General features: G+C 39.4%; 1 protein-coding gene and 1 pseudogene across 2 annotated transcripts in view; both read left to right on the forward strand.

The window, feature by feature from the left end:
* Positions 1-1,603: 1,603 nt before the first annotated feature.
* SDG40 (SET domain group 40) overlaps positions 1,604-25,299 on the forward strand; it is a 98,222-nt gene continuing 74,526 nt past the window's right edge. Inside the window, exons 1-3 of one of the 2 annotated variants that reach the window (XM_089439514.1) lie at positions 1,604-1,951; positions 2,112-2,262; positions 2,493-2,537. In XM_089439514.1, coding sequence (XP_089295640.1) covers positions 1,803-1,951; positions 2,112-2,262; positions 2,493-2,537 — 345 coding nt within the window. In that variant the 5' untranslated portion in view covers positions 1,604-1,802. The remainder of the gene's footprint in view (positions 1,952-2,111; positions 2,263-2,492; positions 2,538-25,299) is intronic. The other variant, XM_089439515.1, reaches the window with a different exon arrangement.
* LOC149150734 (threonine--tRNA ligase, mitochondrial 1 pseudogene) lies at positions 13,254-13,863 on the forward strand (annotated as a pseudogene).

Genomic DNA, 25,299 nt, shown 5'->3' on the forward strand with positions numbered 1-25,299 from the left:
CTTTGTTGACTTCAAAAAGGCATTTGACACGGTCCCTAGAGATAAGTTGTGGAGTAGAATGGAAGAACTTGAAATTCCTTTGCATTATAGAGTTGTTGTCCATAGGCTTTATGAAGAGGTGAAAGTCAAAATTAGAACTTCAACAAGCATTTCAAAAAGCTTTAGAAGTGACATCAGAGTCAAGCAATGTTGCCCTTTATCCCCTACTCTTTTTGGTTTATATATAGATAAATTGGAAGAGTGGCTAAATTTGCAAGGTGGGGATGGTGTTTGATTGGGGGAGTTTGTGATAAAGCTTCTTTTATATGCTGATGACCTTGTATTGATTGCTAAATCGGCCCAGGGATTGCAGATGCACCTATATGCTCTTGAGCATTTTTGTAAAGTAGTGGGGATGCAAGTTAATACCAGCAAGACCAAAATAATGATTTTCTCAAATAAAAAGAAGCAGAGCCATCATACGTTCTTCTTTGAAGGCAATATTCTTGGAGAATTAAATGAATACAAGTACCTCGGGATTGATTTCAACAACAATCTTAATTTTGAGCAATGTAGAAAGAAGAGTATTTTAGGAGGGTGGAAAGCATTATATGCTCTTCAAACAGATGTAGAGAGACAAAGTTATGGGATTGGAAAACAATTAAAGTGAATTTTGGGCTTCTAGTTTGTCCAGTGACATTGTATGGGTGTGAATTGTGGGCTAGCAACATCCCTATCTCAAAATGGAAGCAAATCGAGAAAATCCAAAAATGTTTGATCATGAGAAAGTTGAAAATAAAAAGTTCGGTTTCTTATGCGATAATGGTGAGTGAAACAGGAGCAATTCCATCGAAGCAATTGCTATAGTGTGTCTCATAAGGTATCTACAAATAATTGAACAAATGGGAGAGATAAAAGGCCTAAAGTTATCTTCAATGAAGGAATGAGTGAAAGAAAGAAATCATGGATGAGATAAAACATCAAATGAATGCAAAAATGGAATATTTACCTCAATGCATGTCCCACAAATAGTAAGGATTTAAAGAGTTTTGTTATGGAGAAGTTTCGCAAGTGTATATGGGGAAAAGAGTTAGATAGAAAGAAGAAATACTATGTTCAAGTATTCAACCCCACTTGTAATCTCCAACAAAAAGAGTACAAGGGAGCTAGCATTCCATGGAGAGCAAAGATTGTTATTGCTCAGTTAAGAACTAACTCACATCAACTACGACATGAAACATGTTAATGGAAAAGACCTAAAGAAGTTTGTGAAGAATGGGTGCGTACTTTTTGCACTTCTGGGGAAGTGGAATCGGAAAAACATTTCATTTTGTAATGTGATGCTTTCAAAGACATTAGAGACAATTACAACAATATGTTAACATCAGTTCCTTGGCATTGTCTTTTCAGTGAGGAGAATGTTAAAAAATTAGGTAAACTCACCATTAATTTGAATAATAAAAAAGTTGAATTACAAAAAGTAAAAAACAGAAAAACTAATGATCCCATAAAGTTTAAACTATATATCTTGTGAACGTTAAATTTTCATTTAATTTCATTTATATTATTGGAACAAAAGCAAAACCTATTGCAAACCTATGTCTCCTTATGTCAATGGCAACGACATGTGTAATGCGATTTTGTGCTAACATAGTAAAAGCAATCCATGTCCGACAGAGGAGAGTGGAGTTGGGAAGAGTAGATTAAATAGTATTTAGGAGGGTTCGCTTTAACTTTTATTCAGCCCTTATTTGCAGAAAAGAAGAAACATACCGAAGTGCACTGCTGTCAGGGACAGGAAGAAACCATTCATGTGAATATCAATGGCATCATCTCCTCCCGACATACAAGAGTTTCTGAGTTGGGCAGCTACGCTGGGGGTCTCCGATGCCCCACTCGGAGTATCCCACGGTAAAATGCAATCTTGTTTGGGATATTCTCTCTTTGTCTCCGATTTTCAGGATGCCGGTGGGTAAGTTATCTCATTCGCTCTACTTAACATTTTAAAATAGCCCACTCTGCTAAACGCAGTTTTATGGAATTATATATCAATTTTTAATAATGCAAAAATGGCTGAATTTTCTATGAATATGCGGGATTTTTATGAATAGTTATTGCGATGGACTTGACAGGAGAGGCTTGGCTGCTGCCCGGGATCTTCAGAAGGGAGAATTGATTCTCCGAATTCCCAAAAGCGCGTTAATGAGCCGAGAAAGCCTCATGAAGGACAATGGGGAGCTTGCGAAAGCCTTGGAGAGACACCCCAATCTGTCCTCCATACAGGTAAGTTCCAGTCCATAACTTTTAGGCTTTTCGTGGTAAAGAAAAACCCATATTGTTTCCCCAAAAAAATAGTTTATCCTCCTCGTTTTTTTATCACTGGCGAATAATACGACTTGCAGTAATTATGGTTCATACCTTTAAAGGCGTGTAAGAATAGATTGGCAGTTCTTGGAGCTTTTAGTCCACCGGCATTTTGTTCTTTTCTTATTCTTTTTGTTTTTGTTTTTTAGGTAAACGATGACGCTAGTATTTGCAGCCATCATTGTCGTTTAAAAGTAGGTACAAATCATGAGTGTTGGGAGGCTATACTGGTTAGATGCTCTTTAATTTAATCGAGGGCAGTGCAAAAAGTATGATATGTAATATAATTGCTGTTGTAACTGGATGAGGATTGATTCCTCAATTTTAGGGCATGGCAAATCAGTTAATAGTTACTTGAGGTCCATGGCATCTTCAGTATATGTTTTGTGAACAGCGCATGCAATAGAAGTTCATTGCCGTCTTTTATGTTGTTCTTTATGAGATGCAATGAGTTATTTTACCTCTTCTGTCTATGATCATGGTATGACTTGCTGACTATGAATATGGTGAATGCTTGATTTTATATGACAATTAAAAGGTGAACCAACAGTAGTAAACTATTTTTCTTCATATTAGTTTATCGAAGGCATTATACTTCCATGATTATCACCTCTTCATGGATACATGAATGTTTAAAAATGTCAAATGTAGTCTATGTGAACCTAAAGAACACGAGACCTGTTAAGGGGCACATCATGGAATCGTTAGTACGGTGAATTGTTTATTTAGTATAATTGGGATATTGAGGTTTATCATCATTATATCGAAGATTTAATTACATTAAAGTGATATTTATTGACATGAACAAGCTATATTAAGGGTTTCAAAATGTATTGCAATCATGAGAAAGCAATCTAACTCTGGTTTGGATCCTGTTACAGCAAAATCTAGCACCATAGTGCAAAGCCTTATTTGGTGACCTAGATCACCTAAGCAATTACTCTTCTCTTTTGAGTGATGGACACAATCAAACATAAGGGAAGTTTCCCTGGTAGATCATGGGGATCAAATAACCCAATTAACTTAAGCTAAATGTCTCCTAAGGATTCTACAATGATTTTCACCCAAGGATGAAAATAGGAAACTAGGGTATTAGGGTGGATTTAAGAGTATCCTCCATATTTGAGTTCAAAGGTACCTATGGCTCTTCTAGAGGCTTAGGTCAACCAATAGAGGGTCAAAATAGGTTTCCAAACACACATAAGAAATTACATTTGGCCATCATAAATTAGTTTGGGAAATCAGAAATTGCAGCAATATAATAGTTTATGACAACAACAAATTTAGCCATGGAAACTATGATGATAAAGTGTAAAATGAGGGCTAAAATTATGAGTAAACAAGAAAATAAATTATAGTAACTTTCTATGGTTAAAAAGACATATAAGAGCACTTAAACCATAGATGTTAGCCTTAAGTAATTGTAAAAAATGCACACAAAACGTAATCCTTATCCAATTTATTTCAAACAATTCCTAACCCCACGACATCAATGTCCAAGCCAATAAATGCTAAAAATATATGATTTTGCTGGAATAAAACTCTAATTTACCTTCTCAATCTAGGGCTAATGGAGTCTATGAACAAACAAACTTAGGGAAACTCTGGACTTTGAAGTAGATACGAGGCTTAAAAGAACCAGGGCAAGTTAACCTACTTACCCTAGGGTTTGAATCAAGGTTGTCCATTTCCAAAATTAGATTAAGGGAAGGCGCTAACATGCTACTTCCTCGAAGACTTGGAAGAAGGGACAGCTTAACAAGGACCATGAAACAAAAATCATGCTAAAATTCTTAATACATGATTCATCCATCCTATAAAACATAAAACTAAGATAAAAGAAATTAACCTACTAGATTTACCCATAGTTTTAAAAATCAGAACCGAGTTTTGAACTGGTCCACCTATCAGACTAGGTTTCGAACTAGAACTAGCTCAAATAAGACTGCACAAGATTCAAAAAACTGATCTTTTAATGAAAACAATACTTTTAAGATTTCAAACTGTGATTCCGAACCATTAGAGACAAGATATGCAAATTTTGCTCATACATATGCCATGTAAAGGTGCATATATCAAAATGGCACAGAGTGCAATACATATCATCAACAAAATACATAATCAATGAGATTCTAAATGGCCTCTAGAGTCTAAAGACAATGCTACAAGCTACTAGGCCACCGACCTACCACAAATCATTGATCAACTTGATCACTCATTAAACTCATCACTAATTCACCACTATTGAAAATGGGATCTTCAACAAGAGCTACATAAACATCATCTGGCTGAAAGTCTTCAGAGTTAGATTCCTCAACCTTATAATATGATAGAATTTGAAAAATCTTAACATGCCTAACCAATGATTTTGGTTTGAGAGAAGGGGACATTTTTGTTAAGGCCATTACATAGGAGTTCAAGAATCAATACCACCAACATCAAGGTACATAAAAGGCTTCATGCTCTTGATTAAATGCCAATTTGATACCCTCATACATGATATAATTCAATGAAATTGTTGCAATTTTACCAATCCTAAAATCTTGAAAACTGTTAAATCTACTGAATTTTGAGTGGGATATGAAATTCCTTTCTCCATATGAAGTTCGATAAGGTTGGAACCACCTTCAGACATTTTGAAACAATCAATGGTAATGTTAGATTAGAATTCAACATTACCATTGATTGCCACATTCAATGGTAATGTTAGATTAGAATTCAACATTACCATTGATTGCCACATTGCTGGAGTTGAATTATGTTTTTTGTTTAGGTTTAGGGTTTAGGAGGGGAAGGGTTGGTTTAGGGAAACAACCCCTAGTTTACTCCAAAAGCACTTGAAAAACTGCTACCTTGGGTCCCAGACTCCCCCACACATGTGAAATCTGACTGGATTGGTTTTGAGTGGAACTGATTAGTTCGGGTTGGTTGGTACCTATTAGGTACCAAACTAGCGAGTTTGGTACCTAATCAGTAACAAATGGTCACCAAACTAGATTTTTCTATTGGATCATTGGTTGAAGGTTGTTGACTGGTCAGTTTGACTAGTTACTAGTACAAACCAACTGGTTTTCAAAACTATGGATTTACCATGCATTCATTTAAGCTTCACCATAACCATCCATGAAAAGAGATCAAATCCACATCCAAGATTCCAAGAAGTCCCCAAGCTAGTCGCTTAACTAGTGCTCCATAGTGAACCAGAGAAAAAAGTTATAATTCAAGAGATGTGTCTTTCAAGTTATGCAATGATACAAATGAGCTAAACGTTCCATCATTTATACTAGGGCAACCAAGGACTTTAGCTCTCATTGGGCTAAAAGCCCCTAAAAATAATAACCCATGATACAAGATGGATAGGTCATCAAATTGATCTCCAATATAGCCTCAAATATGAAAATATTATGATAAAACATGAAAAATCCTCTCAAAAAGGCCACATGGGTGAGTATAGAGGCCTTAAAAGAGCGATGTCATCTTCAAAAGACATGTCTCTCCATCAAAAGGTGCAATAAATGGTCCAAGGGGCATGTCTCTTAGTCAAAGGTCATGTCTCATCATCAAAAAGTGCTCCTCAAGCATAACGTCATCCTCCTCAAGCCCATGTCATTTTATAGGGTGTCATGCCATAATCTAGGAGCTAAGTCTGCTGGTTCGAGTTTGTATTTGAATTCGATAACAAATGAAATTTGAAAAAAAATCGTTAAACCAATTTTGATGTTTGTTCATTTAATTGAACTATATATATACTACTTTAATTATATAAAGTTATATATTTTAGTATTTTATAACTTTATGAGCTTTGTAGAAGATATATTATAATGAAACTATTGAAACTAGTTATAATTTATTGAAACTATCTTTATAATTTATTAAAAAGTTATGTTAATAATAATAAGCATTCTCTCTCAAGTATTATTAATTAAGCATCTTGTCTTATTATTATTATTAATTTGCTTTGTATCTTACAGAGACCAATATGCTTTAAGCACATACCAATAACAATAGACATCCTAACCTCATATTAATAAATAATAATATGTTGTTTAAAATTTATCATATCTTACATATTAGTAATTTTGCATTATGCGAAGAAGCATCCCACAAAAGGTGCGTCAATCAATCAAGGTTTCATCCAATTTGAGAATGAGTTGTAAGAAGCTGTGTTGATGGTTGAACGGACTATTGGTTTTGTATGTCTCTAATCACGAGGGATAGGACACCGTATTGGCAGGGAGAGGGTCACAACTATTGGATTTGTTCTCATTGCCGAGGAAGCAAATCGCTCAGTTAATACTCCTATATTGACACTTGAGACTTCCTCTCTTATTGTTAAATACCTTTTGTTTGTTAATTCTTGAAAACCCAACTACAAATTTGATGATCAACAAATATTCACATAATAGAAATGAAAGATGCTTTCAAAACTGATTTGTAACAACAAATACTCTGGGTTCTTAACCAGCATAAACGACTGAAGCAAAACTCAAAGTCAAACACACATAAAAGAATGACATAGATTTAGCCTGGAAACCCCAGTGTGGGGAAAACCAACAAACAATGGGCTTCGATTCAACTTTAGAAATTTAGTTTACAGTAGATCTTTACAACAAAATTGATACAACAATTTGTCCCATCAAATTTAAGTCAAATTGACCGCTACGCAACACTGTGCGACCCAACAAATCAGCCTCTGTGCCCAACAAGTTTCGTCTTGTACAACCTAAGAAACTTGTGGCTGTACGACCCCTTTTGCTTGACTTGCTCGCTGATTCGATCTTTCCCTATACTTTGCCCTAGTGTCTCGACCTGCTCTTTGTTGCTTTGACTGTCAAAACGTTCTTTCCAGCTGAATGCCCAAGCGTGCCAATCGAATGATCTCCTCAACAGCTCGAACTCCTTTCATAAAGTGCTTAACCCTAATCTCCAAAGAGATGGATGGTTGAGATTTCATCTCATCTGTTGAGATCAAGGGCTATGACTTAATCTGTCATTGACCCTTTTACCTTTTCCAAAAAGGTGGCCAGCAAGTCAAATAATTAAATTAAATTGTTGTCTAAAGTCCTGACTTAGGGAATTAATTAAATAATCATTGTAGGAGTTATTTGAGGTGGTTGGTTGCATGTCATGGCACATGACATATGCAAAACCTGTTGAAGAATCTAGGGCAGTGCATAATTACATGATAACAATTTCTGAAGTGTTTATACAATTAATCTTAGCTTGATGTTCCATTCATTATTAGTGTGAGTGATTACTTCATCAAACCGCTATAAAAAAAAAAAGAAACAAGAACACAAATATTTGGCTTACTGCCAGGGCCAAAACCTCTCCCTCTTGGAGAGGAAAACCCACGCAAAATTCTTCTTATAGAGATTTCATTGATGAATACCAAGATCATGACCCTTGACACAATCTGCCTCTCCAAGACCAAGACATCAATCCTCCTCCTCGAGCACTGCTGAGATCATCATGCTCACTGCTGCAATACTTATGTTACTGCTGCACCTTCACTTGCTGCTCCTTCACTTGAGCTCTTCATTAAGATCACCATTACTGTAGTACTGAGATCTTTACATCAGATCCACCGAGATCATTTACCAAGACAACTGAGATATGAGAGTTATATCGAGATCAAACTCATGATCCTATAACTATCATAAGACTGTGTATCACAAAGATCATTCCTTAATATCAATACATACAGTGATCATATACCGTGTCTATCTTGTACGTTAACATTATTATGGATCTGACTGGGAGAATGCCGAGATGGTATATGAACTGATCTTTTATATAGTGATGCCGAGAATGTAGCCCTACTTCACAGCTGATCATTATGCTGAGACTACTGTAGGGATACCATCTTAATTCACTTCATCAATGATATGCCGAGACTGTGGTTGTGCCTGGAAAGAATGCCGAGGTAACTAGAGGCAGATCCAAACCCTTATTCGAGGCTGCTTCTGAGATTGAATACCCTTCACTGTAATACCGAGGTTATCATGACTATGCCGAAAATGTGTCTAGCCAAGTACTCATACTGCATCCTCATCCGAAGTCTTCTCTGCTCCATTCATCTGAGTTTTAGCTTGATTGTGCCTTCAACTTCACAGGTATGTCGAGAATCTTATCACATGACTCAAGATAATGCCGAGACTGTTATGCGTCCTCATCTTAAGCCCTTTTTGCTCCATACGTTTGATATTGACACATGACTGCACCTACAGGTATGCCGAGATCCTCCATCCGAGATCTACATCTTCTTCAAATCACAGCTATGCCAAGAGTGTGTTTAACCTAGGTTCTGCTGCTCCTTATACCCATCTGAGGAGGCAGCTGAACTTAGATCTATCCTTCCTTAATGCGGATCTTCTGTTCCTCAATCACCTGAAAATTCAGAGACAACTTGCGAATTCACTTGTGTGATTTGCGCTGACCCTTCGTGGGTATTTATAGTACTTTGTCCATATATGCAAGCTGACATGAAGGGGTGAAACGACATGTCTATTCTTGAGCTGACGTGACTGTCATTTATCTATTTAATTCAATTTCAAGCCGACATGAAGAATTCCTTCTCCTTTTCGCTTGCAGACTTCTTGGAGGATTATGCTTGGTCTTTGGAGGGCTTCTTCACAACTTTGAAGACTTGTTTACATTTACGTAAACTCATGATACACATGACACAACTCTTTGACATATAAATAAATCCTAAAGACATCAAGAAGAAATCTTTCACCTAGTGACACTTCTTGCTCATGAAACCCATGTAGCAAGGCATACAAAAATAATTTATTTCCTTTTATTACATTGTTTACAAAAATCATGTCATTATGAATACTGAACCTAGTTACGCTTTCTTCAACAAAACCACCTTCCAAGCTACAAATTCAACACTTCCTCTTAGCGAGGAAGGTGTTTTGCACAACACCCAACTTATCCTTGAAGAATACAAATTTGCCCTTCATCAAGGCCTTGGTCAAGATGTATGCTACCTGCTCGTCTATAGGGATATATTGCACCTTCATTGTCTTCTTCTGGACACAATCTTTGGTGAAGTGGTACTTGTCCAGAATGTGCTTTGACTTGTTATGAGACACTAGATTCTCAAAGAGCTTGATGCAACTTTGATTGTCAATTGAATGATAGTTGGCTCCAATTTTTGATCGAAAATCCCAACAAAAAGTTTCTAAAGCCAAATGGCCGTAGAAGTTGCCAAACTAGCAAAAATGTACTTGGCCTCGGTGGAACTCAGGGCAGTTGACTTCTGTTTCCTACTAAACTAGGAGACTGCTCTTAATCTTAGACTGAAACTGCACTTGGAAGTGCTCTTTTCGTCAGATGTATCGCCTGCCTAATTTGCATCAGTATACCCCTCTAGCTTCACTCCATCCTGTTGAATGTACCTCAACCCATATTCGACTGTGCCTCAAAGATTTTTCAACACATGTTTTGTTGCCACCCAATGAACTTGCTTAGGCTCCGCCATTGATTGACTCCGTTCATTGCAAAACATATATCTGGCTTGGTGTTGACTAGATACATGAGAGAGCCAATCAACTGTCTGTACAAAGTAGGGTCCACTGCCTCTGATCTGGAAGTATCAATCTTCTTCCAGTTGGTCACTAGTGGCGTGGACATGGGCCTGTAGTCCTGCATCTTGAATATATTCAGTATCTCAATTGTGTACTTCCCTTGTCCAAGGAAGTTCTGTCCCTTTTTTTGCCACACCTCCAAACCCAGAAAGTAGTGCATCAAGCCCAAATCCTTCATTTTGAACTTTGTTGCTAAGACCCTTTGGCTGTCTGCTATGAGCTTCTCAGATCTTGTGAGAAACAATCATCAACACACAACACCAATATGAGAGGTTCACCTTCACCTGAATGTAATACAAGTTTGAGTCTTCCTCACTCTTGGTGAAGCCCACACTTTGCAACCAGTTGTCAATCCTAAGATACCACACCCTGGCAACGTGCTTAAGCCCATACAACATTCTCCTTAATTTGCACACACAGGAATCCATCCCTTGTTGATTTGGGGTAGCATCGGATGTGCTCTAGCCACTAAATTTGGTGGAGAGGGTGGGGCACATGAGATCTCCAATACCCAGAAAGGGTTTGGGCAGATTCTAAACAGATCAGGAGATATTAAAATAATTACTATTTTTAATGGAGTCCCTAAGTCTAAACTTAGGGAAAATAAAATATTAATGTGTGTTAATATGAATTTGTGTTAGAGTGGTCCAAAAGACATGGATCAAGCCAGATCTAATCTTAGCCGTTGATTAAGGACTTAATCTCGACCATTGAGATGTCAATAGGAAAAGTATAAGAGGAGGCTTGAGGGTCACTTGGAGAATACACCAGATGATCAATCATTCTATTCTCTAGAGCGGGGTTTGCTAAGAGAGATAGAATCAGTGATCGGAGTTGCAGCTGAGGGGCATTGAGTACAGAGAGACAGAGAGGCAGAGATAGTGTCGGGAGATCAGCGCAGGAGCCAGAGAGGGTGATGTTGTAGCAGCGAAGGCTCACGCAGGGCCACGCAGAGGCAGCGAGGAGCTGCGCAATGCGTTAGAGAGGCTAGCGTTGTTGACGCAAAGGGCCAAAAGGCTGACACAGGGCCTCTTGAGGCTGACGCAGTCTAGAAAGGCAGACGCTGGGGTTTTTGGGGCAGATTGGAGCTAAGGAGCTGCCAGAGGGTTTATCCAGGGTTTCAGTCGGGACATTTGTTTCAGACTGAGAGGTACTACTACCAAGGAAATTCTCTGTTGGGTAAGCTGGATTTGGCACCCAGATTGTACTCTGAAATTGCTTAATAAGAAAACTCTCAGATAGCTGCATCGGTTTTCCCGCATTGGGTTTTTCCAGGGACATTTGTCCAAAAATAACGGTGTCATGTGTGTGCTTGTTTCTGTTTCCTTTAGTTGATGATCTGTAATACGTTGAGCATGGACTAGTGTTTATTTTCATGATTTACATTGTAAATAACTTGTTAAGTAACGGAACAAGTAGGTAGGAATAAATCAGTAAAGTGCATGGAGGGTTTCTAACTGGTAGACTTAGAAATCTCAACATCCCTTGCACCTCAAAACCCTCCTATTGCTCAATGTACATTTCTTCTCAACAACACCATTAAGGAAGGCCGTCTTCACATCCATCTGGTGAATTATCCAACCCATCTGCACTGCTATAGAGATAATAGCCCCGATGGATGATTATCTCTGGCTAAAGGGGCGAAGGTCTATTCATAGTCGATTCCTTCATTTTGTGAAAACTCCTTTGCTACGAAACAAGCTTTGAACTGTTGGACACCTAATCCTAAAGGGTTAGTGTGGAAGCCGAAAAGACTAAGCAGTCCAAGAGACCTTGGGATCTGAAACCCAAGAGTCACAACATTGTATTATAAATGTACATCTCCTGTTAATAAAAAATATGAACTCATTGATTTATCTTTCACATTGTCTTGCTATCCATGTGAGTTTAACATGGTATCAGAGCGGGCGAATTCTGACCCTGCTCATATTTGAGCCACTTGTTTTGTGGTCTCTACCTACATGTCAGTTTTGTCTTTCTACTAATCAGAGTTGATCAGAATTGCCACCTTATTGAGCTTTGTATTGCTCATTCTGCACCATATTCTTTCCTACGCTCTGTGCACTCTCTATAACCGTTTTCTGCCATATTCTATTTATATTCCTTGCGCTATGCTCCATACAAACCTGACATTTGAACGCTGGTCCGACATTATTCTCCTGCTCTTCTGTTGCGCTGTCTGACCACCTGTTTGAATGCGTTGAGTGCCTGCCATTACCTGTGGTCTGCTACAATTCCATGTGGAGTATGAGGATTGTCCTGAGAATTATGAGGTTGCCCGTTACCTTTTAGAAATGAATCGCTGGAACGTTCTGTTACTCACAGTCAGAAATTTTAATGGCATTCATTTTAATTAAGCGTCACAGGCAGTAGAAAGGCGTGATTCGATTCATAGTATGCTATTCGATTTATGGTGTATATGAATGGTGTGATTCGGTTCATAGTGTAAATATTCGATGCATAGTATGTGATTCACTGTGCGTTGAAATCCATGTTCGTGGGTTGATATAAAAGGTCTCCATGTATTGATTAATTATTGGAATGAAGAATTGAACTGCTGCTGATCCTAAAACGTTTGAGAAGCTGTTAAAATTGCGTTGAAGGTTATGTAACGTTTGCTCTGAAGCTTGTTCCATTGACATATGTCATGAACCATTGTTGAAACGGTCATCATTGCCTCAAAAGTCATCATCGCCTCGTTCGCCTTCTCTGCCATTGCATAGAAAGTAAAAATAGTAGCAAAGGTCTAGCGGGAGAGAATCCCATCGGCCTTCATGGATTTTGCTGCATCTCCCGGTCACGTAGCTCTCCAGCCTTTTCAAAGTCCTGGCTTCGAACAACTTCATTCTTTTCTTTTGTTATTTGTCTAAGTTCTTTTTCAAGCTCTCTGGCCTCCTCAGGAAGCTGTGCATGCCTCAATCTCACTCGAGAACCAGCCTCATTAATCAGATCAATTGCTTTGTCAGGAAGGAAACGATCACTGATATATTGATACGACAACTTTGCAGTAGCCACCAAAGACTCATCAATATAACGAAGCTTTTGATGAATCTCATATCGCTCACGTAAACCTTTCAGTATCTTTATCGTTTCATCAACAGTTGGCTCTGGCACTTGTACTGGTTGGAATCTCCTCTCTAGTGCTGGGTCCTTCTCATCGCATCAATTACTCCTCTGACAATCTTAGCAGTCTCAGCCTTTGGAATCAGAGAAAAGGGGCGTAGAACTGTAAGGAGACTCTTCAGCTCCTCCCCCCGCTTCTCGTGTGAGGAGTGACGGCTCAGAGCGTTTGTCACTCGAGCCTAGTATTACTCGAGGCCATACTTGGTTCTGTTGAGCGCATGCTTGCAATACTTTTGGAGCATTATGCAGGGAAATGGCCTTTCTGGCTCAGTCCTCGGCAGGCAATTGTATGCCCGGTGTCAGAGAAATCTTCAGAGTATGCATTGAGAGTTCGTGATCAGATTCATCAAGCTGGTTATTATGTTGATACGTCAGACAGAAAGATTCAGAAGAAGGTCCGGGAGGCACAGCTAGCACAATACAACTATATTTTAGTTGTTGGTGAAGAGGAAGCAAACACTGGACAGGTTAGTGTTCGCATCCGAGATAAATCAACACATGAAGTAAGGAGTATGGATGAACTTCTTAAATTGTTTAGAGAGGAGATTGAAGCGTTTCATTAGCTCAAGGCAGGCTAAGCTGCTTAGAAAATTATAAAATTTCAGAGTTAAAATTCTCCTCGGTCTTTATTTCTCAGCTAATTTTGTTGCCCTGAATTGGAAAGAAATTTTATATCATATTTGGAAGTGAAGAAATGCACAATGTAGTGTAAAAACCTGTGTTCTCTGATCAGGAAATGTATATCAAGGTTCAGGGTTTGACCTGAACCAAGTCAAAGTTCTTATTGATGAAATTTTGTGTATTGATGAGTAAAGTGACCACAGAAATATAAAAAAATATTTTCCGATATTTTTTCTTGAATTGGCTAATAAGGGACGCCATTCTTGTTTAGTCTCCGATATTGATGCATCTTTGAGCTGCTGCTACAGTCCAGTCCCTTCTTTCTGAGGAACTGCCATGGAAGATTTACAACTGAAGAAAAACCAGAGATTCGTTTGATACTGAGCGTTATTATTGTTGTTGCAAGAGAAAGCAGGAGCGCAGAACTAAAGAACCTGAACAACACTTTTGAGGTAGCATGGTTACACAATGATATGTGAAACGTTTTAAATATTAAATGCGCGCTGTCCAGTGATATTTGAAACTATCATATGATCCTGCCATTAGTTTTTGCTTCTCGATTTTTGCACATTTGCCAAGCACTTGGGTGTGTATAAACTACATATCATTGTCAGCTTTAGTAGAGGAGGAAAAATGATATTTACCCATGCCTTCCACAAGGATTCTGGAGAGACTACTTTACTTATAAATGAATAATATGCAGTACGGCACACAGACAGGTTTTTGAGGACCCACAGAGTTTTTTGGATGCGTGGATCTATAAAAGATTTTGGTGAGCTGATTGTAATCTTTTATACTGCACACTGATCATTTGCTGACATTTATAAAGGATATTGCTGTGTACTGTGAGTAGATATTATTTTTTTGCATTAAGACAGATGGCCAGAACCAGTGAAGTATTACAGTTCCTTAAAACTTTGATATTATCTACTGTTGATGACACATTACAAATCAGCAAAGGATCTCTCTCAGAAATTCAGACATGTTTACAAAATGCACAAGAAAAGATCGATTTTTTGCAGCTTGAATCACAGCTACAACAAGAAGAGCTACATCAAAATAGACACCATTCTGAACCTGTTTTTGTTCAGAACATTGAGACAACCACCCATCAGCAGCATGGTAATAATGTTACAGATAAAGCAACAGTTGTACATGCAGATGCAAAAACTCAATTTGCACTTCCCAAGCCCATCATCAGACCTTGGGAACAGCTTGTCCACAACAAGCACAGAACTGGTCTTGGATATGACAAGGACTTGTCCTTTCATATTCCAGACTACTCAAAGCCCATTCAGTTTCAGAGTGCTGGATTCATTCATGACAGTTCACCTGCTCCTCATGACAGTTCAGCTCCAGCTGTTCCAGATTCTGCCCCTCTTCCACAACAACAACCACAACAACAACAGATCGTGAAATGCCAACACTGTGACCGAGTTGGCCATTTGAAAGATCACTGTTTTGATCTTCATCCATGTAAGCACTGTCATAAAACCAGTCATTCTTCACACAGATGCTTCAGAAATAAACGTCCTGCAATAACAAAGATTCATCTTGGATGGATCGCTTCTTGGCAATGGGCATCAACAGCCAAGAAGATATTCCAAACGCATGTTAAAACTTGTTCTAGAGTATTGAACAGTCTTGCAGTTGAGTTTTCTCCATCATCTCACCTTGTATCTGACAGGGGGGGAAATGATGGTCATCTACAAGCTTCAAAGTCACATCAAGCGAGCCTGAGCCACAACCTGCCACACCAGTTTCAGAGTTGTAGCCAGAGACAAAGATGCCTGAACATGCCTTTAGTTGGCGATCTGGGACACTTCCTCTAGCAGAAGACTCCAGCTTCTTGCCAGTTTTGGAAGAATTCCAGGAATTACAGAGTTGTTGGTCATCCTTAAACCATCACAGATTAAGAACACTTCCTCTAGCAGAAGACTCCAGCTTCTTGTCAGTTTTGGAAGAGTTCCAGGAATTGCATTAAGCATTCCAGAGTTGTTGGTCATCCTTAAACCATCACAGGTTGAGACTTCCCTTTTCAGGTTGAAGTTTTACCTTTTATGCGGGGTGAGACCTCCCTTTTATGGTTGAAGGTTTCCCTCTTTAAAACAATAGGATCACTTCCTCTAGCAGAAAACTTCAGTTTCTTGCCAGTTTTGGAAGAGTTCCGGGAATTGCACTAAGCGTTCCAGTGTTGGTGGTCATCCTTAAACCACCGCCCTTTTTTACCAACATTTCATAGAGCACATTCAGCCTAGTGCTGCCATGTATTTTTTGCACATTTTGTATTACAGCTCTTTTCTTGGACTCATACATAACCCTTCGGATTAAGGGGGGGAATGTTGGACACCTAATCCTAAAGGGTTAGTGTGGAAGCCGAAAAGACTAAGCAGTCCAAGAGACCTTGGGATCTGAAACCCAAGAGTCACAACATTGTATTATAAATGTACATCTCCTGTTAATAAAAAATATGAACTCATTGATTTATCTTTCACATTGTCTCGCTATCCATGTGAGTTTAACACTTCTCCACGCTACCATCTGCAGCATGCTTGATTTTGTACACCCATTTGGAGCCAACAACTAACTTAACCTTTGGCCGTGGCACTACCTCTGAAACACAGTTCTTCATGATGGAAGAGTACTGCCATGGCATCCATCCACGCCTGATGCTAAGATGCCTCCTAAAAGCTGGCAGGTTCGGCCATAAGAAGCGCACTTATCAATGCCATGTAACCAAAATAATGCTAAAGGGCCTTGCTATGTCTAACTGAATATCTTGGAGTACCAACGTACTCTTGGGCCTCTCTAAGTGTTTGCTCAACCCACTTGGCCCTCTTCATCCCTGTGCTAGGACTCTGAGGCATGGTGTGAGGAGCCCTTTGCCCCTCGTCCTGTTCTTCTTGCTCGGCCTGCTTGCTTTGCTCTCTAATTTGCGTGACAATGCTCTAAGGAGTCTGCATTGTCTGGTGCTTGCTTCTCTTGAACCTCAACTGTAGGTAGATCCACATTGCTAAACTTGAAAAGAGCCCCCGCTTCCTCGAACCTCACATCCTTGCGTATCATTGTCTTCCTGAGAGCATGAATGTATACTCGATAGGCTTTTAAAGTCTCGCTGCACCCCACAAGAATCCTCGTTTTTGTAGTAGATTCCAATTTTGTTCTCTTGTTAGAAGGAATGTGGCGATACACAAAGCATCCAAAAATGTAGATGTGTCTCAAGTCTGGTTTCTTCTCCATAAATGCCTCCTTAGGTGTCAATCTGCCCAAAACCTTGTGTACATGCATGGTGAAAAATCGATTCTACAGCAAATCAAAAGCTCCTGGTTATGCGGTCCACGCTGGTCAAATCCCAGCCTTTTGGTTACAAAGGCAGTAAAAGCCATGGTTTCGCAAACCGGTTTCTTTTTGTTTTTTTGGAAATCGGTTTAGATTAGAAATGACCAAAAATCATTCCATTGTAAAAGTAGAAACATCTGCTTAATGAATGTACATTCGATTCAGATAGGGACAGGCAGATAAAGACTGCGTATTATTTTGTTTTCAAGAACAGTTACAGTTACGATTATTATCTCTGTACATCGTTTGAGAACAGAACTCTTGTATGTGATTTCAATCTTCAGCACTTAAATATAGTCACGGTTTTACTCCAGCAGTGTTTATGCGTTAATACTCTCGTTGCTTGAGTTTACTTCAGTGTACCATTGAAATGTGGACGGGCCCTGCGTGGATTGGTATACTGTTAATTTCATTTCCTTAGCAGTTTTTGAATTTGAATAGAACGCATAGTGTTTAGTGTTATTTCCATGCTTATGACTTTGTCGATTTGATTAGAAATTCTCACAAATGGTATTTATGGTGATAGCTTGAAGATTTTATCGTTAGATCATTGAACCATATCTTGTAAGAGATTTGATCCATTGTTATATTTTGAAGCATCTCCATAGACTCTGTTTTTCATGCATTTAAACTTTAGTGTGATTTTGATTTTTCATGAATGCTCAAGTGTTAACTAGACAAAACTTTTGTGCATAGCATCCTTGTAAGAGGATTAAAATCTCAGTCTAGCAATACGTTGTATCTTTAGGACAGTTAGATAAGTTAGGTGATCTGAGTGTTAAGGTGAGAGGAAACATATCTTAACCTTCTGTAAAGAAGTACTGTAACCTATCACAATAAACACTTAGTTAGGAATCCTTTATGTCTATAGACTTTAGACACATGCCTCGAAGTTTACTTACCCTGGTTGATAATAAATCTAGTCTAATCTAGTCCCCTAGATTGGCCACGACAAACATACCAGTGTTGCCTAAAATTAACATGGTATCAGAGCTGAGGTGAAGACAAAGCCCAAGCAAGAATGAAAGAGCAATCACCAAAGATAGTTGGACAAGGACAAAAGGTTCAATGGGTTCCTCATCCTACTTCCCGGCTGAAGACAAGCTCCATGATAAATTTGACTATCATGGATGGAAGATGTCACTTGATCTGACCTTGGAAGAAAAAGAAGTGATGGACTATGTGCAGGCTAAAATCCCTGAACCTCCTTCAAATGCACCGGCTGCTGCGAAGACAAAGTACGATAGGGCTGAAGTCAAAGCAAAGAAGATTATCAGGGATTCCATTGACAAGCATTTGGTGGCCTACATCTCCGAATTGAAGACCTCCTAGGATATCTACGACAGGTTGGTTGGCATGTTCAAGGTTAGTAATGTTAATCAAATTCTATTTCTCAAGAATAAGTTGAAGGATATTAAGAAGGGCAAGGATGAGGATATTCAATCCTATTTCTTGAGGATTTTACTAAGATCGAGAATGATCTACTCTTGATTGGAGAAGTCATTCCCAACAGGGAAGTTACTGTCACCACCCTTGGAGGACTCCCACCTGAGTGGTATGTATTTAGAACCATCGTCCTCAACAATGATCGAATTCCAAGGTTTGAAGAATTGATGTCGAGATGCATTCAAGAAGAAACAAGAATGGTGGAGCAAGAAATGCCTTCTAATAGAAGCAACCCCACTGCATTCTCCGCTCATGCCAAAAGGAGAAATAATGCAGGGTCTAAAGGTCATTTCCATGGAAAGCTTGGATCTAAGGGAGGAAGGAAGGGCAGGTGCTTTGTTTGCAATAAGTTTGGCCACTATGCAAGGGAGTGTCCAAATAGAAGGGACACATCGCATGATGATGATCACAATCATTCTAGGGGAAACTTCAACAACAAGAATGGCAAGTCTAATGGCAAAGGAAAAAGGAATGCGGGACATCAAGGAAATGGTCGACCCTCCAAGAAATCAGGGAAGTCCAGCTATGAAGAATCAAATGTTGTTAACAAAAAGCAAAAAGAGTACTATCTTATATCGACCCTCTCCACTGCCTCTCCTCCAGACACTTTGGGAAATTGGTTGATTGATAATGGTGCCTCAAAGCACTTCATCGGATACAAGGAAGGCCGCTCTAATTTGATAGAAAAAGAGACAAACTTGGAAATCATCCTTGGAGATGATGCCACCTATCCCATGAGGGGAGTAGGGAATGTTACCCTTCAATTGAATCAAGGTGACACTATTCATTTGCAAGAAGTACTATATGTACTTGATCTTAAGAAGAACCCAGTGTCCATGCGATGGAGGATAAAGGATTCAAGGTGGAATTCATTGATGGAAAGGTACGTGTTTGGAAAAGAAATTTTAAAGATGCTTTTACTCTTGGGCTTAGGGTTGACACTTTGTATCAAGTTGGAGGAAGTCCATTGGGAGCCATGTTTTGCGACACATCTCTACAATCTGAACTATGGCACCAGAGGTTTGCCCATCTTCATTATAAGGCCTTACCCGATCTGAGACAGATGGTGATAGGTATGCCCGAGTTCGAAGTAGAGCATGAAGGTGTATGTCCGGGATGTGCTGAAGGAAAACTTACAAGGGGACCATTCCCCTCAAGTAATAGCAAGACCACAAATATATTGCAATTGATCCACTCCGACATATCTGGTATGATGCCCGTAAACTCTTTGGGAGGATACTTATATTATCTCACCTTTATGGATGATTATTCTCACAAGACCTGGATCTACTTCTTGAAGAAGAAGGATGAAGTGTTCACCTGGTTTCGACACTTCAAAGCCTCGACTGAAAACCAATCCGAGAAGAAAATGAAGATATTGAGGACTGATAATGGGACTGAGTACGAATCCAATGAATTCCAAGATTATTGCAGAGAAGCTGGCATTAAGAGGGAGACTACAACGCCATACACTCCTGAGCAGAATGGTGTGGCTGAAAGGAAGAATCACTCTATTGTAGAAGCAGTTCGTGCCATGCTTCATGATCAAGGCCTTTCGAAGTTCCTATGGGCTGAAGCTGCAAATACCGCCGTGTATGTTCAAAACCGATGCCTTCATCAAGCATTGGACTCCAAGACTCCCGAAGAAATGTTCACTGGTAAGAAATCCGATGTCTCTCATTTTAGAATTTTTGGAAGTCCCATATATTTTCATGTGCCGAAAGAGAAAAGAAGCAAATTGGGTGCATCTGGGAAGAAAGGAATCTTCGTTGGCTATAGTGAAAATTCTAAGGGATATAGAATTTATGTGGTTGGTCAAAAGGAAGTTGAGATAAGTCATGATGTCACATTTGACGAAGATATGGCCCTCAGGGAGATCAACAACCTTCCTATCCTAAGGAAGGACAAATAAGCTGACACCGAAAATCAGGGTGCAAAAGAAGACGAAACGATGCTTGAAGTTGATGAAGCTATGGATCCTTTTGATCCTCCTCCAAAAGGAGACCCTCATGGCTTAGGGAGACTCTTGAAGATGCCGAGAGACACATTGCACGAAGGGGAACTTTCCATGAAAGTAAGAAGCCGAATAGGTATCAAGGATATTTGACCGCCATGAGCACTATCATTCAAAATGAGCCTTCATCATTCGAAGAAGCTGTGAAGCATCAAGTATGGAAGGATGCTATGAATGAAGAATACAAGTCAATTATGAAGAATGATGTCTGGGATGTGGTCCCTAGACCCCAAGACAAATCGGTTGTCACCTCTAAGTGGCTCTACAAATCAAGCATGGAGTTGATGGAAGCGCAGAAAAGTTGAAGGCTTGCTTTGTTGCTCGAGGCTTCTCTCAAAAGGAAGGTGTAGATTACGATGATATATTTGCACCTGTTGTCCGATACACCACCAACCGCTTGATCATAGCCCTTGGTGCCTTGCAAGGATGGAACCTACATCAGATGGATATCAATACCACTTTCTTGCATGGCTCAATAAAAAAGGAAGTCTATGTGGAACAACCCGAGGGGTTTGAGGTTCATGATCGGGAATCTCATGTATGCAGGTTGAAGAAAGCTCTCTATGGATTGAAGCAAGCACCTCGGGCTTGGTATGAGAGGATCGATAGCTATTTGATGAAGCTGGGATTCACTAGAAGTGAAGCCAATCCAGACCTTTACTCTAAGGTTGAAAATGATAAACCTCTCATTCTGGTACTTTATGTGGACGACCTCTTTCTGACCGGTGCAAACCCTCTCATTCACAAATGTACGAGGGAGTTGGCTTATGAATTTGAGATGAAGGATCTAGGATCAATGCACTATTTCCTAGGGTTGGAGGTTTGGCAAAAGGCAGGTGAAATTTTCCTCTCTCAAGGAAAATATGTTGTGAAGATATTGGAAAGATTTGGGATGGTGGACTACTTTACTCCGATGGAACTTAACTTTAAGAAGTTATGTGGTAGTGCTGCTGGACCTGAATTGGGAAATGCTTCTGAGTATCGTCAACTCATAGGAGCACTGATTGTCTTGGTGAAATCCTGTTTGGACATATGTTTTGTAGTTAACACATTGAGCCAATATATGGTTGAGCGTCATCATATACATTGGATTGGTGCCAAGAATCTTCTGAGATATCTTTGGGGTACAATCGCTAATGGATTGAGATACACTACCGGATATGTGAGGCTGCATGGTTATTCTGATGCTAATTGCACTGGTAGTGTGGTGGATCGCAAGAGCACTTCTGGATGCTATTTTTCTTTGGGTTCTACTTCAATATCCTGGATGAGCAGGAAGCAGAAATCGGTTGCCTTGAGCACCGTTGAGGCCGAATACATAGTTGCTAGTATGGCCTCCTATGAAGCTGTCTGGTTGAGGAAGCTCTTCAGTGAGCTGTTTGGACATGTGCTGGATACCACCGTGATCCTCTGCGACAACCAGAGTGGGATCCGATTATCAGAGAATCCCGTGTTTCATGATCGCTCCAAGCATATAGATATCAGGTACCACTTTATTTGGGATATGGTACAACGAGGAGAAATAAGGCTCCATCACATTGGGACTGATGAGCAGGTTGCCGATATTTTGACAAAGCCCCTAGGGAAGGTCAAATTCTTAGCCTTCCGAGAACGACTTGGAGTCATGGAGAGACCTTCTTATGAGGGTCCTATATGAGATGGACATTGAGCTCTAAGAGCTCCGAGGGGGCTTGGGGTACTTCTTGGAGCGATGAGCAACCATACGGTGAGTGGTTCAGCCTTCCCCTAGCGGTTTGTTGTGTACAAGGTGAGTGGTTTAGCCTTCCCCTGTGATACCCCTTGGCGACATGTAGGCAAGATGAGTGGTTCATCCTTCTCATGCTGAGACATCCTACCCATGCAGTCTGGGACTCATGGGAAGTACCTCTCATCTGGCCAATGAGTAGGGAAATGAGGATAGGGACCATAGTACTATCGATAGACGCATCGTGTACTACCGTACTCCCTATGCCAGGATGACCGATATTGGTCTGGGATCAATTGGAATTGACTTCGGGTTAGTAAGAGTGGTATGAGACACTCTCTTTTGATTGAAACTGACCTCGGGTCAGTAAGAGTGGTATGACACACCCTCTTTTGATTAGGACTGACTTTGGGTCAGTAGAGAATGGTATATACATTCTCAATCACTTCTTCTTCATAGTTCAGCAAAGTAGAGCAGTGCATTGATGGCAAAGATAGTACATATTGGCAGATGGATTAGCAGATGGAGTTCTCCCTAGTTGAGAGGGAGTGTTAAAATTGACAACTAGGGCCAAACTCCACATGGGTCATCTTATTTATGACAACTAATATTTTTCTTGGATTCCTGTCTCTGAGAGGTGTAGGATTGATCTAAAGATCATCCGATTTTGACATCTACAAATGAAGTTATGAATTTATTTTGACTATGGTGAAATTGTCAAGGTCGGCCAGAAAACTTATGTAGGCTTAGAAGCCCAACAATCACGTTTATTCATCCTCAACGTTGCATACAAATAGAAGGTGACTTAGCCTCATTTGCACACACTCATCTTCACACTTCTCTCTCTCTCTCCTCATTGATTGGGTACAGATTTCTGGGCGTCTCTCTCTCCACACGTCTAAAATTTTAGGAGAGCGAAATTTCAGGAGAGTGAAATTTCAGGAGGCCAAAATTTCAGGAGACCAAATTTTTAGACAGTTTGACCAATGTTGACTGCAACTAGGGCTGACTGCAGGTGGGATGTTTGACTAGACTTTGACTGGGCTTAATTTGATTGTTTTGAGGGTTTTTTTATCTTGCTATTTGGAGGCCAAAGTCGACTGAAGTTGATCAATTTGTTGAGGGTCAAATCTGCCTTGTTGACCAACGCTGACTTTTTTGGTTAGGGCTCTTTTGCTGCTGTTATAAATTATCAGATTTGTAAATTGTACTATCTCTCTCTGTTGAACTATTGAAGACTAAAAGAAGATTTGATCAAGGGTTTCCCCACATTGGGGTTTGTCGTTGGCTGGTGCCACATCTTGTGTCCTCTTGTCTTCTACTGTTGATGTTTATGTTCTATTTGCATTTTACTATCATGTTGATGTGATTGTTAATCTGAATATTGATATTGGGCTAATAAAGGAATTGAAGTAAATTTGCTCTAAAGTATAGAACATACCATTGTTGCCTAAAATTAACAAAATAAGATCATAAAGAGATAGCCATGCACAATAGAGACACCAAATTTTTCTTGAGAAACTCAAACTTGGGAGAAAACCCAACAACTCTTCTTCTAGGAGAAATTCTTCTTCAACAAGGTTTACAATAAGATATCTAGAAATCTATGCCAAAAACCAAGTCCAAACTTTAGCCATTTCATCCTTTTTCTACTCCCACAAGTGTCTTCTATATAAGAGAGATGATGAATATTCGAGGGAAATGAAGTGTCACATTATGTGTATATATACAAGTCGAATGGGTGCATTTACCCCAAGGGACACACCCTTTCATGGTGGGGTTGACTTGTCTCATTTGAGCCTACATGATACCCAAAAATAAAATTAATTTTTATTTTAATTTCCATAATTTTTCTAGGTCGACTTAGGAGGCCTCTTGGCATGTGGGAATATCTCTCGATGTTACACAAAAATCAACACTCCCTCTTAGGTATTCTCCCTGGCTGCAACATATTCTCCTTTAGTTGAAATTTTTCCTTCCTTAAGAGTTTTTGAGATTGCCATGTTGATGTAGGTCTATAAAATAACTCCATCTTGGAGTGGGCAATGTAATTATTTCATATGTACATGTGTCTCCAAGGGTTTTTGTTACGAAACCAGCTCAAGAAAAGATAAAAAAGATAGATCAACGCCTTAGAATTCAGCTTCTTCGAGGGGGCAACCTCCTTTACATTACATAAATGAACAATTCTTGGATGATACAAATGACAAAACCTCCTTTCTATATATAGGAGTCTAAGGAGTCACAATATAATCCAGCCGACCTAACAATAATAATATAAAGCCACAAAACTTTTGAATATCTGATTTAAGGCCATCCCAAAAAAATTCCTTCTTAACCCTGTGGTAAGTTTTTAAAAATCCTGAGTGCCCTCCTAAGGGTGAAGTGTGCAATTCCATAAGAATCTTTTGTTTTAGTTGGGAATTCTTACAGAGGTATAAGCGATCTTTGTACCATAATGAATCATTTTGCCAGCTAAATGTATCAGACGTACTGGAATCTTGTTGTAGTTTTCGAATAAGTGCCCACACTTCTTCATCATTCTTCCATTCCTCCCTTGCTTCGTTTATCCAATCTGGTTGGATAATAGAAATGACGCACAACAATGCTTCCACATCCTCATCCTTTCTTGAGAGTGCATCTGCCACCACATTTTGCTTCCCTTTTTTGTAGATGATTTCAAAGTCATAACCCAACATCTTTGTGACCCACTTTTGTTGATTTTCAGAGGATAATCTTTGTTCTAAAAAGTATTTGAGACTATCATGATCCGTTTTTACCTTGAAGTGTCTTCCCATTAGGTAGGGTCGCCATTTCTTAAGTGCATGGAGTATTGCCAACATTTCCTTCTCATAAATAGCTTTGCTTAAAAACTTTCCTTTGATTGGACGACTTTCAAAAGCAATGGGTCTTTCATCTTGCATTAGAACATCACCAATTCCATTTCCTGAAGCATCACATTCGACAATAAAGGTTTTTGTGAAGTCCGGTGTAGCTAAGACCGGTGCTTGGCACATTGCCTCTTTAAGATGTTCAAAGGCCTTTGTTGCTTCCGGAGTCCATGAAAATGCATCTTTCTTCAATAATGTTGTTAGAGGTGCTACTATTCTCCC

This window comes from Pinus tabuliformis, chromosome 9, assembly GCF_031772625.1.
Source record: "Pinus tabuliformis cultivar Carrire ecotype Pingquan chromosome 9, CPIR1, whole genome shotgun sequence".
Taxonomy (NCBI): domain Eukaryota; kingdom Viridiplantae; phylum Streptophyta; class Pinopsida; order Pinales; family Pinaceae; genus Pinus; species Pinus tabuliformis.